Source organism: Aspergillus sclerotioniger (assembly GCF_003184525.1).
Source record: "Aspergillus sclerotioniger CBS 115572 chromosome Unknown BO94scaffold_1, whole genome shotgun sequence".
Classification (NCBI taxonomy): Eukaryota; Fungi; Ascomycota; class Eurotiomycetes; order Eurotiales; family Aspergillaceae; genus Aspergillus; species Aspergillus sclerotioniger.
In genome coordinates this window covers 1,690,813-1,705,204 of record NW_020290991.1, presented here as the reverse complement: position 1 = coordinate 1,705,204, position 14,392 = coordinate 1,690,813, and the positions used below count along the sequence as shown (strand labels likewise).

Here is a 14,392-nt window from a genome sequence, read left to right as displayed (position 1 = left end):
TTATTATAGTGTACACTTGAGTTGGTTTTACGTCGTCTTGTATCATATCAAGTAGACACATTTGTCGAAGATTATCGTTGATACAAGGTCGCGGTTCTTATCATAGTAAGAAGCTATGGCTCGCCCCAATGGAAGATCCATTGGTGTCATCTTGTTGCGATATACATGCTGTACAGACATCGAGTCAGGATTGGCCTGTGGGAAGCGATATCTTGAGAGCAATCAGGACCACCCTCTGAGTGATGGTAGATATGCAAAACCATCACCACTGGGTAGTCGAATACTTAGCAAACGACCATGGCTTGACAGGAAAATGGAATTCTCTCGCTGCTTCCCCATGCAATTGATTCCCACACAGCCCAAAAAGTTGGCCAATGAGTGTACTAGTACTGCCACCCGTCTAAATCGACTGTCATCAAAGCCGTCAATCTCAAAAAGCCTGAGACGCGCCGCCGGGTCGACACTTCGAACAGTATGGAAGTTGTAGCGGGGTATTGGGCGGTTGGACCAGCAGTTTAATATCGGAAACCCCCGCTACTGGCGGTCTAAGTATGCTTTGCCCCACACTTATGGACACTAGTATGGGTCAGATTCGTTTTCAGTACTGTGTATTATCGCCGTAAGAAGTGGGTGGCTAACTGGGTTATGGCATGTTGGTTATGGGAGACTGTTTTACTATCAACAAGAGTTAGCTTTTGTCCGGGTCAGCAGAGAGCAAGGCATGGGGTAACCGAGATTGTAAGGGACAATCAACGAAGGCCTGCTAAGTGCTAGCCAGTCATACCATCCGAGCCGATTTTCCAGATTGAGCAGTGGGCCCCATCGGATTCGAGGCCAAGATAGTCCGCATTGGCCTGGCAACTATCCCTGCAAGTCCACGTAGAAATTTACCCCAACCGATCTAGACCCGACATCGTGTCAAACAATCTACTTTGGCGGCTAAATCGGGGAAGCATTTTGTGACCCGCGCATAGAAGTTGGTTGTTGGTCGATTCGTCAGGGCTGTATAAATAGCCGCCACAGTACCTTTTCTTTGTCCAAAGCGGGCTTCTGACTATCTATTTCTAAAAGTGGGCCAGGTAGTGACCATGAAGGGATACTTGTCTTTAGGCCTAGCCACCTCGCTGGTGGCATCGGGCACGTCTGCACAGAGTGCCTCGAGTGTTGGAATCTCGTCAAGTGCAGCAGCGGCGACTGTTACGAGTCCCTCTGCTGCACCACCCTTATTCCCGGGTGAATCGGTCCAACTGACCGATGATGTCTTGACTAAGGCTACTACCGCCCTGAACAATGAGACTCTGTCGAGGACGTTTAGTTTCGGGGTGTCCAACACGACTAGCGTCAACGGAACTCGCGGCCATGTTTGCAAGGTCATGCCAGGCGATGCGGCGTGGCCTACTGAATCTACCTGGGAAGTTTTCGATCAGTTGCTCGGTGGAAGTCTGATCAAGCCTGTGCCTTTGGCAGCCTACTGCTACCCAGACTGGCCGGAGTATGATGTGGAAAAGTGCTCTGAGGTAGTATCAGATTGGCTTGATTCTTATCTGCAGGAAGTTGATCAGTTCCAAACCCCACATCAAGGCATAGTCACGTTAAGATGCACCAAGCTACGATGACCCTACCTCTATCATGCTACCCCTGTATGAGGGCCGCTCATGCATGCCCACTGGGTACAATTACACCAGTACATGTACGCAGGGTGCGTACCCAACGTACGTTGTCAATGTGTCCACCGTTGCCGAGATTCAGCTGGCCGTGAATTTTGCCCGCAACCAAAACCTTCGCCTGGTGGTCAAGAACACTGGTCATGATTTCAACGGGAAGTCGTCTGGTAAAGGAGCTCTGTCCATCTGGACACACTGGTTCAAGGACAAGGCATTTTACCCTGTATTCAAGGCTGACAATGGCTATTCTGGGCCCGCCATGAAGCTCGGTACCGGTATTCAAGCCTGGGAAGCGTATGAGTTCGCAAAAGTTTCCAATGTGACCGTCATCGGAGGTGAAGGTGCTACCGTTGGTGTTGCTGGTGGCTACACATTTGGCGGAGGGCATTCGCCACTAAGCAGCATGTATGGCATGGCAGCAGATCAGGTCTTGGCGATGGAAGGTTTCTTGCCCTTTGACTCAGACCTCACCCACCAGGATCAAACGCTGATAATTGATAGTTGTTTTGGCTGATGGTCGCTTTGTCACTGCAACTTCCAAGCAGAACTCGGATATTTTCTGGATGCTTCGTGGTGGTGGAGGCAGCACAATCGGTGTTGTGACGTCTCTGACGATCAAGGTATATCCGAAACTTCCCACGACAACAGTAACTTTCAATTGGACGATAAGTGACACGCCCAATGCAGATGCGTTCTGGGCATCTTTTCGGTCCTATCTGGACAACCTTGAGGCCTTTGTCGATGCCGGAACATACGGATACTATTATCTGGGTGCTTCTTCTCTCGAGATGGGGACAGCCTATGCTGGCGACACTGACTATTATTTCCGCATGGAGTCCTTTATTGCGCCAAATATGACAATTCCTGAGACGAAGAAGCTCCTCAAACCTTGATTTGATGTTCTCGATAGCCTAAACGTCAGCTATACTCCGTGGTACAACCACGCGGATAACTTGTATGATTCGTCGTTCACTTAATCATACGTGGATAAATCTGCTGACTTTACTAGCCACGACGTCTGGAAGGTCGCTTTCCCTCTAGAGGCTGGGGGATCAGACGTGGTCAAGACGGATTCGCGTCTGCTGCCTCGGAAGGTATTCCGCAGCCAGGACCTCCGGCACCGGAACTTCCTTGCCCAGAAAGATGCCATCGAGAAGGTATGTAAAAATGCAACACATTTATCCTATTATGAAACGACTAATCGATGTAGGGGCTGTTCATTGCAGGCTTCCACATCAGTGGCACAGGCATCGCTGTCGAGCCGCCGACCGACAACGCTGTCTTGCCAGCCTGGCGTGACGCTCTTCCTCACGTCATCGTCGGATCCGAATGGAACTTTACCTCCAGCTGGGGGACCGTCCATAATTCGTCCCTCTTTGTGACGAACTGGATGAATGCCCTGCGGGAAATCTCCCCCGACTCTGGTGCATATATGAGCGAAGCTGACTTGCTGGAGCCTAATCTCCAGGAGGCCTTTTATGGGGCCAACTACCCCCGCCTTTATGAACTGAAGCAGAAGTACGACCCGACTGGGTTGTTCTTTGCTCTTACTGTTGTGGGAGCTGAGGACTGGGAGGTCCAAGTCACCGACCCGTTGCCTTATTCGTGGAATAACAATGGGCGGTTGTGTCCGAAATCTTCCTGAGAGAAATGAGGTCAGTGCACAGAGCCCGTGTATATAGATGTCGAATACATCGGAATTGTTGAAGTCACGGCTTCAATGAGCCATTCCTCAACCAAGACAAAGTAGAGTACATCTTGGGTGTGTTAACAAGGAATGAGTAGACCAAATAGAAACCGAAACAAAGCAAAACCTACCACGACTGAAGGTGATTTGAGGATAAAGCTGCTACCAGGAAGAGGCAGGGAATGGGCGAGGGGAAGGAAGAACATCGCCGGGACAACATCGGGTGATGGAGGCTGCAAACCAAGAGCGTGACTTCTCAATGCAGCTAGCCCCGATCTCCACGAACTTCATCTTAGGCTTCAATTACAGTAAAGGCATTCCTCCAATCGAAAATCGCATGAAACCCCATTACTTACTCATCCTCAAACCCCATGATGACTCGATAATTGAAAAACCTGCACAGGCAATGCAGCCCATGCAGCGCCATCCCAAGCCCACCATGAGACGAGAGGCAAGTAACATTAAACCCCGGCGCGTACTTTTGCACCACCAGATAAATGACTCACTCTCCACGACGACCGAATAGATCTGCAGCCGCGACAATCGCGAAAATCCACATCTCCCCAGAAAACCACCTCCAACAAAAAACCAACGCGCCGACGCGAATTATGGTGGCCCGCAGACCAGCCCGACTAGTCAAGAGTCGCCAATCTGCGGTGCATCTGCCCTGCGTGTCAGCAACCTCGGCAGATCGATCATCCGGCGAGTAACTGGTGACTTGCTGACCTCGATCTAGAGCAACTAAACCAGTCACTAGATCGATTTTAGCGCAGACATGTTGCATCATCAGTCATATGAGCAGGGGGGAAAAAAGAAAGAAAAGAAAAAGAACATGCAGGAATTGCAGGACTTGCCAAGCAACAGACCTCCGAAACCAGTTACTGGTCGGCGTACTTTATCCCAAGACCGCACGGTACTTTTGTCAACGGATCGGATTTGACGACTACCGGGAAGGGAGGGGGGGGAGAAGATCGGCATGGCTCATCTCTGGTACGGAGGTCTCCGTGGCGAACGGCACTGCAATCGTACTTTTGGGCGCAGCAGATCGGGAACTCCCGGTCGAGCTAATGTTTCCATTCCCATGGGGTCGAGGTGACTCGTCATAGGGTTTGGTTGGGTCGATCTGGTCCTACGTGTCGAAACTCGAAAGACTGGTACTGGGCTGCCCAGTGGGACAGTTATTGATTTTTGTTTCTGTTTATATACGTATAGGTTATATTGGACCTGCCTGTGCGGTTTGTACGGTATTCATGCGACTGGTCGAGGGTGGCGAGAGTAAGACATTCGAACATTCCATCGGGGATGAGGAACTATCGAGCTGGGTTCCGTGGTGCTGGTTCGATAGGGGCAGACGTCATTGTACAGATCATCCTGGCCTTGCGACGCCGAACACCAGCTGAGCTCTCGTATGATTAGGTGAAGAAAGGGACAGCGGCGGCGGTGACGTCAGGGGGTAATATAAGTTATGGCGCATGGACAATGTCCCCCCACGCTATTCTCTTAGCACAACAACGGCTGGGATTAGGGGGTTGAAGGATCGACCACAGCCCACACGTAAAAGACAAAGTAAATAGTTCATCCTGGCATTCACCTGGGTCGGGTAAATGCATGTTAACCACTTTTGAGGTATCAACAATCAATAAAAGGTATATGATGAAGCAACGCTGGAAGCAAATCTATTGGCAAAACAAAGGCCATGAGAATAGAAGGGAAAATCAAGTAATGGCCAAAGAAAGTAAAAGAAGTGACACAGTTCCGATAAACACCCGATATCGCCATTCTTCCGATTGCTCATCACTGCTAGCTCGATGGGGATTGCTTGGACCGGGTGGCTATGCGCTTCTTTTCTTGTTCTAGAAAAGCCAAAGCGTTAGGGCCAAGGACTAGAGGAACTCTTCTAGAAATACACACCTCTAGCTTCATTGATCTGGCGAACGGTATCGTCATGGATTTTGGCCCATTGTGCTTGGTATGTAGCCAGGTCTGGTAATTCAGAGGCAGAGTGGTTGCTGCCATGGCTATTGGTTCCAGTAGTCCTGGTGGAGGTATTCCGGTCCATTGTGAGTCTTGTACAGTGGAAGCTCAGAGGCAAGGAAGAGGAAGAGTGATGTGTAAGGCAGGAATAAGCTTCACAGGTGAGGGATGGACGCGAGATAAGCTCCAACTGAAGGGCGGTTGTTGAAGACAACTTCTAGCAGGCCGTCGAGCATATTTATAGACTACTGGGCCTCAACATCGACCTGGGTCATCCATCCGATTCCATCGACCTGATAATTCACTCCGTGCCATGTGGCCGCCCCTCGATGAAGAGTCGACGGCTTGTGTATCGGCCTTGTTCGCCAATTCCCTTGCATTCCGTGGGATGAGCGAAATTCCGGAATCAAAGAAAACGAATGAATGACCCGCTGCAGATGGGGGAGCTTCCCCGTCGCAACGGAGTGGACGGGCGATGGAGATGCAGGTTAGGTTCGTTGGATACCACCGTCCGACGGAGGTGCGCCAGGTCCTTTTTCCTAAAGTGAACCAGTCGTAGCCGACGCGGCCTTGGGACTTCAGATCGCTCGACCCCCGATTGGCCGGGGAAGGCCAGAAACCAACATCGGAACAAAGTCGAAGGGCGGGACGGAACACGTAGTTCGCAGGGTGAGGGTTTGTGTGACGGACTGTCGGGATCAACGGTTTTGGTGTGATTGGCCTCTTACTCTCCGATCCGCTCACGCGGATGGCCTTCCGGGCTCGCTAGTTTGATCCGGGTATTGGGCACCGATGGGCCGGTTAGGCTATAGCAATGAATTCGATTGTGTGACGAGTGACGATGATGGTGTTGGATTTGGAAGGGTGGGCCTGCTGCGATGGCCGCGGAATGGGTTTTTGGTGAGTAAGAAGAAGGGAGGACGAGAGCGAGTGACAAAGAAGACGCCAGACGGCCGAAAGAAAAAATAAAATAAGAAAAGAAAAAAGCAAAGAAATGCAGATCGACACATCGATCCCATATGGAAGTTTCGCCCTTTCTTCTTCCAGTTGCCCCGTTTGCACTTGCAGACTCCACCGTGGATCCGTTTGCGAAGAAGTCAAACATGTTTAATTTGGTGGGTATCGTGATTGATCGTGTTCCGATCGGCTGGACCGCCGCGGATGGAGTCCGTCAGCCCGTCTATTGACCCATCCGCGCCAAAATGGCTGGGAATGGCTTCAGGCGATCAATAGTCCAATCGGGGAACGGGTTCCGCTGCCATCTTGCAGGACCCTGAGATCCACTGCTCATGGCTTCATGGAGTCCAGAGAAAAAAAAAGAGCACCATTGGTAGGTTAATTACGGGACTCTTCTAGGCCTTTCTTTTCACCGCCACTTCCGCAGCCCATTAATTAGCCCTCCAGCCTCAGAGGGGAACAAAGACGGCTTGTGTCTGCCTGTGAGGATCGGGTTCACCGCTAGACGAGTCAGCACCAACGGGCGCTGATAACCTTCTGGTTTCGGTGGATGGCCATTGGATCTGGCACTGGTGGAACCCTGCTGGGTTCGAACAGCTTCCCAGACGAACACAAGGTAGACATCGGTCGGAAACCATGGCAGACCAACAGGCATTACCTGATTCCAGGTACCAGCTGTCGTCGCATGCAGTCCCATCATATGACAGGATACATATCATTTTCGTTTCACCCGAAAATCCAGAGCGCAAATTTGATACGCTAGACGTGGCCTGTCATGTCGGTTTGCCTAGTGACGAGTGCCCTGTTTCGTTATAAGCTCTGCTTCCCACAGATACAGACAGGTATGTTATGCTGCTGTGTCACAGCAATGCTATAAGGCAGCGGGCCCTATTCGCATATTTTCCTTGGCTTTGGCTTCCTTTGTCTTCCTTCGTCACTTGCTAATTATAGGCAGTGTCGAGCCCACGAATCCCGTGTCTCAGCCTCCTTTTTTCTGGCTCTTCCCTGTCATCTCTTCCTCTGCCCTGGCCTACCTGTACGACCCCAGCCATTCCCTGAGGTGCTTCATGGCTCTCCCGTCCATACCCCTGTTGAGCCTGCAGTAGTTCCCACATCACAGCATCGCCAGCAGAACCTTGATCGAGTGAGGCATCCATTGTCCTTCTTGGGATCGTATCGAAAGTGTTGGACAAATCCGGCCTGTCGAGCAGCCCAACGAGCCACTGGCGCTCGGTACCAATGTTTCCATGGTCTGGACTAGGTCGGTAGTTGTAACCCACTTGTAGTGGGGCAAGGACAAAGAATGTCTTCAAGCGCGCAAAGTCTATTAAGATCTAATCGGGAGGACGTCAATCAGAGTGGGCCATTGGATGTAGCAACTAGCAAGGGGCGTACATACGCGTTCCACTGGAATTGGAAATGAGGCTGTAGGGAAGAAAATCAGTAGGCACAATGCTTACCTTGGTAGCCTAGACTGTGTCTTGGGAATTGCTCGACAAAACCCAGGTATGAAGGAACAGCAACCGGTCTAGGACTTTGGCACACGTCAACCACTGGAAATGGGTCCCGTGACCCCGGGCACCTGATCTCGGCTTAGAACCTCCTCTGTTTACACTGCCTGCCACTACAATACGCTCAACAATCGATTGTTCGGTGGCATCAATACTGTAATAGTGTCAAGACCATATCTGATGGGTTCTGATTTATAACATTATGTACGTAACATGCGTCCTATATTCATCATTTCCAAAAACTTACACAGGGAGGGACCGACTACAGCAATCCCACCTTCGTCCCATTCCTCGAACAAAGCGTCAACGTCAGACCCTCCTCCCATGGCCCGGGGTCCCTGCTTTCAAGCACGGAATACTTCTGGGCAAGTCGCACAGTGACATATCCCGCCTCCGTGAGGGCATACTGTTGGCCAACGCAAATACGCGGTCCCCCGTTGAACGGAAGATACTCCCATCCCGGACGAATGTCGGCCCAACGCTCGGGTCGAAACTCATTGGCATCCGGGCCGAAAAACTCCTCGCGACGATGCATCGCATAGACATGGTATGCAACGGTGCAGCCTTTGGGTACGAAGACAGGCGACTTGCCGTCGGGTCCGCCACCAACGGGAAGGATTGTGTCAGTATTGGCAAAGCGTGCGTTTGCCGGGACAACAGGGTGCAAGCGAAGAGCTAGATACCAGTCAGTATGGTTCCTGAAGTCGACTTTCTGTCTCTGGATGACTTACATTCGTTAAGGCAGAATTTCAGGTACTTCAGGTTACGCAGTTGCTCGTACGATGGCGCGCGACCTTCCAGGCTGGCAACCTCCTCGCGCAACTTGTTCCAAATCCGGGGGTTCTTCGCCAACATGAAGAATAGGTTGCTCAACAAAGAGGCGGTGGTATCCCGTCCAGCCAGAAGGACATTCATGAGCTCGTCGCGGATACGCCTTCGGTCACCTGTCTGTTGGGCTAGCCCGTGGAGGAAGAGGTATTTTCTCTTTTCTTTCGCACCGTGGCTATCCCCTGCCGTGAGCGCCTTCTCCTCGTCATACCGCCCTCGCACCCTTAGTGCGCTATCAACGAATTGCTCCACCAAGTTATGACAGATACGATTGCACTCCTCAGCCTTGCGGTCGCGACGGAAATGTCTGAGCTTACCCAGGCGTAGGTTCGTTGCAATGGCCTCTTGTGCATAGTTGAATGCCCCCGCGAAGTCCTGTTCCGTGCTGTCGCGGATCCCAGCGCGTCGCTTTTTGAGACTATGCACGCTGTGCCCAAAGAGGAACTCCGTCGCAGAGTCAATGGTGAACTCAAAAAATAGCTCTTGCAAATCAACGGTTCCCCCGTCGGTGGGGATAAGCGGGAGCAGATCGTCCATGAGTTCCTCAAAGATATCCAGATGTGCAACTTGGTCCTTCACAAAGTTCGGACGCACCATAGCACGCGATTGCGCCCAATGCTCACCGTCAGTTGTAAAGATGCCATGGCCCAAAAGCGGACCGGCCGCATTGATGCGACCAGCTAGGCCATAGTCTTTGAAGCGGAGTGACAGGATCGTCTTCACATTCTCTGGCTCGCACGTTATGATGATGGGGGTGGTGAGTCGTCGTCCTTGGTAGGTGTTGCCATTCTCCTTGAAACGCTCGACGATGCGCTCGAGAAGCTTGTGCTTCCTGGCGTACGTCAGCTGCTCGTGTATATTGTCGAGGGCAAAAAAGGGGTCCTTCCGAGGGTAGGTGGGTGGCGGTTGACAGTTGTTTGCTTTGGCGATGCGGCGCTGGGTCCATTTTCGTTGCAGGTAGGTCGCAGTATACCAGAGAAGGAGGACGGCGCTGGCAAGCGCCACGACTGGATAATGAGATTTGCCGGGATCCATGGTGACTTGTGATCTTGTCTGACTGTCAAAGGGTCCCTGAAGCTATGTCCACAGGGGAGCACCGACTCCTTTTAAGCTGTGCGTGGGGGGTGGATCAGATGATGGCATGCCGCGGTTCAGACGGAGTCCGGAGGGATTGGCACCGACGATGAATGGCGTCTCATGGCAAAAGGCTGAGATCATTGGCGAGCAGGGGTGGAGTACAGCCTCGGCGGCAGGGTTGCTGGGCTTGACACCAACCGCTCGTTCTCTTGTTTGCGGATCCCTTGCTTGATCCAAACAACGCGAACATGCTTGCAGGAAGAGCGGCCCGATTAGGGCACCCCGAGCTGCAGAAGATCCATCTCTCGAGTACGGTATTTCGACCCATGCATGGCGACCACACGACGAAGGACGATGGTATACCGTTCCAGCGTGATGCACCGATGATGGTCGTGGCCAAGTTCTCAACCATATCTGCCAAGGCACTGGTGAGGTTGCTTTTTCTCCCCTGTTTTACTCTATTTTTTCTTTTTCAATCGCGACGATCATGTTCCGATCGTGAAGATGACTTGAGTCCGTGACGCATAATTCGGGTACTTACCAAACCAGCCAAGCTAGTTACTCAGCGCGAGGGTGGTCCGGGACTGCGTCATCCCCGCACAACCGTGCACTCTCTGATCTGTACGTACATAATGCGGCATAAGAATGCGTCCAACGGACGAGTTGGTGTAACCGTCGAAGCTTGCTCGTGGAGGTGGCCTTGAACAGCCGCCCGTGCTGGCCAGCACTAGCCTCGGGTGCTGGCCATGTGTATCTTGCTGCCTGTCCTTTCCCACGTACGGAGGACGAGTGCCGACTACCGACTACCGGTATACGTTCACAGAGGACTGAATGCCGGGAGTAAAAATAGCCTAAGAGAAGCCACCCAATCCGACGCAACTCCACCACGAGCTCAACAAACCCACGACCCACAACCGAGGCAGGAGATCACCGCCAGTGCCTATGATCGTTAATCATTCTGCAAGATCGCAGCCTAGGTAGCTGAGCACTTCGTACTCCGTAGAATTGATCAAACACCGAACATACCTCTTCAAAAGGTTAAAAAAACCATGATCAAGTCACCACAAACTGATCATCCCTGGCCTCCAAACAAGCATCGGTCATCTTATCGATCGCCTCCGCCCTCTCCTCCTCGGTCACCCAGCCTCTTTCAACCAATCTCCCCAACGCATCCCCCACCCAGTGCTGACAGTTCCACTCCAGATCCAAATAACCATTTCGCACCGGGGTTCGCGCCACCGTCTCCCGAATTGCCTCCTCCTCTGCTTCGACGGACCCCGACAAGTCCGTCACCGGCACCACACGCACCAAATCCCCAAGTTCCATCGGATCGGCCCCCACGTATTCCACATACCGGAAGAGTCCCTGGGTGCCTATAATATGCAGGACGCTGCGGCCTTGCGCGGCAAATTGCACGTATAATGCGGTGTGGCGGTATTCGCTGTAATCAAGGGGATCGCCACGATAGACGAGGATGAAAAGTTTGTGGGACATGTTTATTTTTTTTTCGTCTTAGATTTGGGAAGGGACAGGTTGGTGTGATTTGAGCTAGAAAATTTCTGGAATATGGAGGGGGTGGTTGGTGAGGGGGTGGACGGGCGAGGTTAAGATGGGCTAGTAAGTGGTTTCCCGGTCGGTCGCGCTAATCGCTTCGGGTCGGGTTGTGCCTTGGAGCCTTGGGGTACCTGACGACGCCCGAGGGGGTGGTATATGTCACGCAGCCAGAGGGCGTGTGACCAATCAGTTTCTTCATTCATTACTCAGATTAATCCATCGAATATAGGTAGCTAGGTGGTGGTTTGTAGGTAGATAGCTATTGTTGAGAATTGTGGCGTTTAGACTTTGTTCTATTTAGTTATGTGTGAAGTGCATGCCATTGTTACCTACCTAGTAGGTTTGGATTACGGAGTATAGGTTTGGACTATTAGCTATTTATCCCGATTTTGGAGTTAATTTGATATATATTGAGGTAATATAACGCCATGGATGTGGCGAATTGCAATATATGCCTAGGCAGGTAGGTAGATTCCTTATCTATATGGCATGGCAGCTGTGATATCATCAAGGAGTGACCCCATCTGAGTTGTCGATGATTACCTAGTATATACATAGTACTACGGAGTACGGAGTAGATACTGTCTATGATATCAACATAGCCACCAATCCCCCCCTCCAACCACCCAAACAACAACATCCCACGGCCAAATCCACCCCGCCAAGCCCAGCCCAGCCCATTCCCACTCCGCCCCCAAAAGCAACTAAGTACCAACCTCAGACCCTGAAAATAGGAAGTATCCACAATCGCAAACTCAATCGCTTTCCTCGGGGAGAAAAGATACCCCGATCTGAATTTCATACTATCATATATTAATAGAAACTTAAAATGAACTTAAACTCAAAGCTCCCTGCTGCCTTGCTGCCCTGCACAGCCACGGATTGCGACGCGTTGCGGTCGTGATGTTTCGGGTCGGGTAGATCTTGATAGTAGTGGGTAGGGTTTGGTATGGTTTGTTGGGATGGGTGGGTGGTAGTGGTGTTGGTGGGGGGTGGGGGGTGGGGCTCATTGGAAGGAGGGGTGAGGGGGGTGTAGGATGTGTGTCTATGTCGTGTCTGGAGGTGCCGTTGAGGGGATATTAGAACTGTACTGGGATTGGGTTTGATGGGTTGGGGATGGGAGGCTGGGTGGGTTATTGGAGGTGCGAGGGGTGGACTGTTGTTTGTGGGCGGGGAGTAGTGGTTTTTGAGAGTGTATGAGGGTGGAAGTTGAGAGTTTGTTGATTTGAATGATGGCCGCGATTATCGAGGGACGTATGCTAGTGAGGTAAACACCAGTATACATTTCCGTTCGATGAATGCAATGGACAAAGTTGGATGTAATCCCGAATACACACTTCTAACTATGGAACTGTCATCCAATCCATCTACTCAGCTACATCTAGATCGATCTACCTTTCTCTTATGCATAGCTTATCGCAAAGTATGTCAGAGACTACGGTGAACTTGGCAAGAAGCACTGATCAACGGAATGTAATTGATTCTCCTCCGGGGAGACTACATCCCCTTAATGGTATGGAAGCTTCAAGTGTGACAGCATTCCATTACCGATGCACCTAGGCATTAACTACCCAGCAGATGTGCCTTGCAACCCACGATCACCTCCATGCTCAGACAACATTGTGCACATGCTGCTTACTTCTTACCACCCGAGGCCGAGGGAGGGGTGTGGGTGGAGCCACCATTGCCATTGTTGTGGTAGGTGCTTCCATTGGGGTTGGAGTAATAGTACGAGCCGTCACTGAAGACCGTTAGCTTGATCCAGGCTTATTCTAACTCCGGGACATATGACGAACCTGTTCGAGTAGTGGTAGGAGTTTGGGTTGGCAGCACCGCTGCCATAGTCGCGGGAGCACCAGTGATTGCCCTAGAATCTATTGTTAGTTGGTTCTGATGAGGCTAGGTGCTAGGTTTATTTGGCTGTTGGTGCCAGAGCCCTTGTAGCTATAGTCCTTTCCAGAGCTAGACATGATTGTTGTGATGAGTGATGTTGTTGAAGAGATTGGTAGATGGAAACGTCAAGACTGGATGGATGCAGTTGATGATGATGGATGGTGGGAGGAGGGGAAATACGAGTGGGAACGTGGTTTATATAGTGGGGTTGTACGGGATGGCGGAAGTCACTGTGTGGCTCCCTTCAAGAAAAGGTGCGAATTCCCAGTGGGTTCGAGGGATGGACCTTTCCATGTATCAGATTCTCTACTCTGGAGTGTTCATTAGCTTAGTTGACGTGTGCTATCGCGGGGTACATCGACTGATAGCATCTGGATTCCCGAGACACTAAGATGTGGATCTTTTCTCTTTGTCCGAGTCTGTCAGCATTTGGGCAGAGTTGAAAGTGACGAAATAGTCTTCGTCTACCACAGGCTCGAGTAATCAAATCTGGGACATTCAATCAGATAGGCTTAGAGCTAACTTTATTCAGTCAGACATACGAGCTACTATGATGTCGGCATTCCATGTATCTCTAATACATCTATGACTTCCCATACAAGTTAGTGAATTGAAATAACGACCAGGAAGAGGTAAAATGCCATGCCTGGCCTCAATTACTAGCACCTTACCAGATCAGGAGGCATCATGCCTCAGGCTGCTTCATCAAGCTGACTGAATAAGCTCTTACGTCAGCTATTTTCATGACGCCATACACACCTTCCTTTTTGGCATGGCCATTGAAGTAAGGCATGGCCTTTACTCCTATGCACGACAGTATCTCAACCAGATTGGTCCCATTTTCCTGCATTGGCGTCTACTATTTCAAAGGTTTAATTGAATAAGCTCGCTGTTACTAGTAGTGACCATGTTGTGATTGCAAGAACCTTGTCAGCCAATCATAGGCTTTTGTCTAGTGGATTGTTTCGCTTCAGATGGCTTACATATTGCAACTTCTGTGTGCCTAATAAAGTTCGATATTATGGTATTTATCGCATGTCGCATTGGAAGGCCTCCGATTATCCTGTTCCCTAAGTATGTACCAGAAATAAGAGGTAAGTTGCTCTCATCGGCGGCAATAAAGACTGATGGACACCCGGGTGCTTCCGGTTTCGATGTGGGTTATACGGAGAAATACGGAAAACTCCAAGTAAAAATTATCTCCTACTGGAAATTGTAGCAGAGGTAGGACAAATCCAAGCCAACCA

General features: G+C 50.8%; 4 protein-coding genes across 4 annotated transcripts; 1 reads left to right on the top strand and 3 right to left on the bottom strand.

Moving 5' to 3' along the window:
* Positions 1–1,088: 1,088 nt before the first annotated feature.
* On the top strand, positions 1,089–3,478 carry BO94DRAFT_562120 (FAD-binding oxidoreductase; the record flags this gene model as incomplete). Its single annotated transcript, XM_025614269.1, has 6 exons — positions 1,089–1,561; positions 1,608–2,107; positions 2,166–2,499; positions 2,575–2,619; positions 2,674–2,821; positions 2,875–3,478. The coding sequence occupies 6 exons, from the start codon at positions 1,089–1,091 to the stop codon at positions 3,307–3,309; spliced, it is 1,935 nt and encodes a 644-aa protein (XP_025473518.1). The 3' UTR covers positions 3,310–3,478.
* A 4,328-nt stretch (positions 3,479–7,806) lies between these two features.
* BO94DRAFT_19123 (cytochrome P450) lies at positions 7,807–9,736 on the bottom strand. Its single transcript, XM_025606037.1, has 2 exons — positions 8,525–9,736; positions 7,807–8,468 (listed from the first exon to the last, which is right to left on the bottom strand). The coding sequence occupies exons 1-2, from the start codon at positions 9,654–9,656 to the stop codon at positions 8,056–8,058; spliced, it is 1,545 nt and encodes a 514-aa protein (XP_025473517.1). The 5' UTR covers positions 9,657–9,736; the 3' UTR covers positions 7,807–8,055.
* Positions 9,737–10,404: 668 nt separating this feature from the next.
* On the bottom strand, positions 10,405–11,637 carry BO94DRAFT_18922 (uncharacterized protein). Its single transcript, XM_025606032.1, has 2 exons — positions 10,725–11,637; positions 10,405–10,671 (listed from the first exon to the last, which is right to left on the bottom strand). The coding sequence occupies exon 1, from the start codon at positions 11,190–11,192 to the stop codon at positions 10,752–10,754; it is 441 nt and encodes a 146-aa protein (XP_025473516.1). The 5' UTR covers positions 11,193–11,637; the 3' UTR covers positions 10,405–10,671; positions 10,725–10,751.
* A 1,072-nt stretch (positions 11,638–12,709) lies between these two features.
* BO94DRAFT_619831 (uncharacterized protein) lies at positions 12,710–14,181 on the bottom strand. Its single transcript, XM_025616893.1, has 3 exons — positions 13,876–14,181; positions 13,049–13,119; positions 12,710–12,993 (listed from the first exon to the last, which is right to left on the bottom strand). The coding sequence occupies exons 1-3, from the start codon at positions 13,993–13,995 to the stop codon at positions 12,888–12,890; spliced, it is 297 nt and encodes a 98-aa protein (XP_025473515.1). The 5' UTR covers positions 13,996–14,181; the 3' UTR covers positions 12,710–12,887.
* Positions 14,182–14,392: the final 211 nt, after the last annotated feature.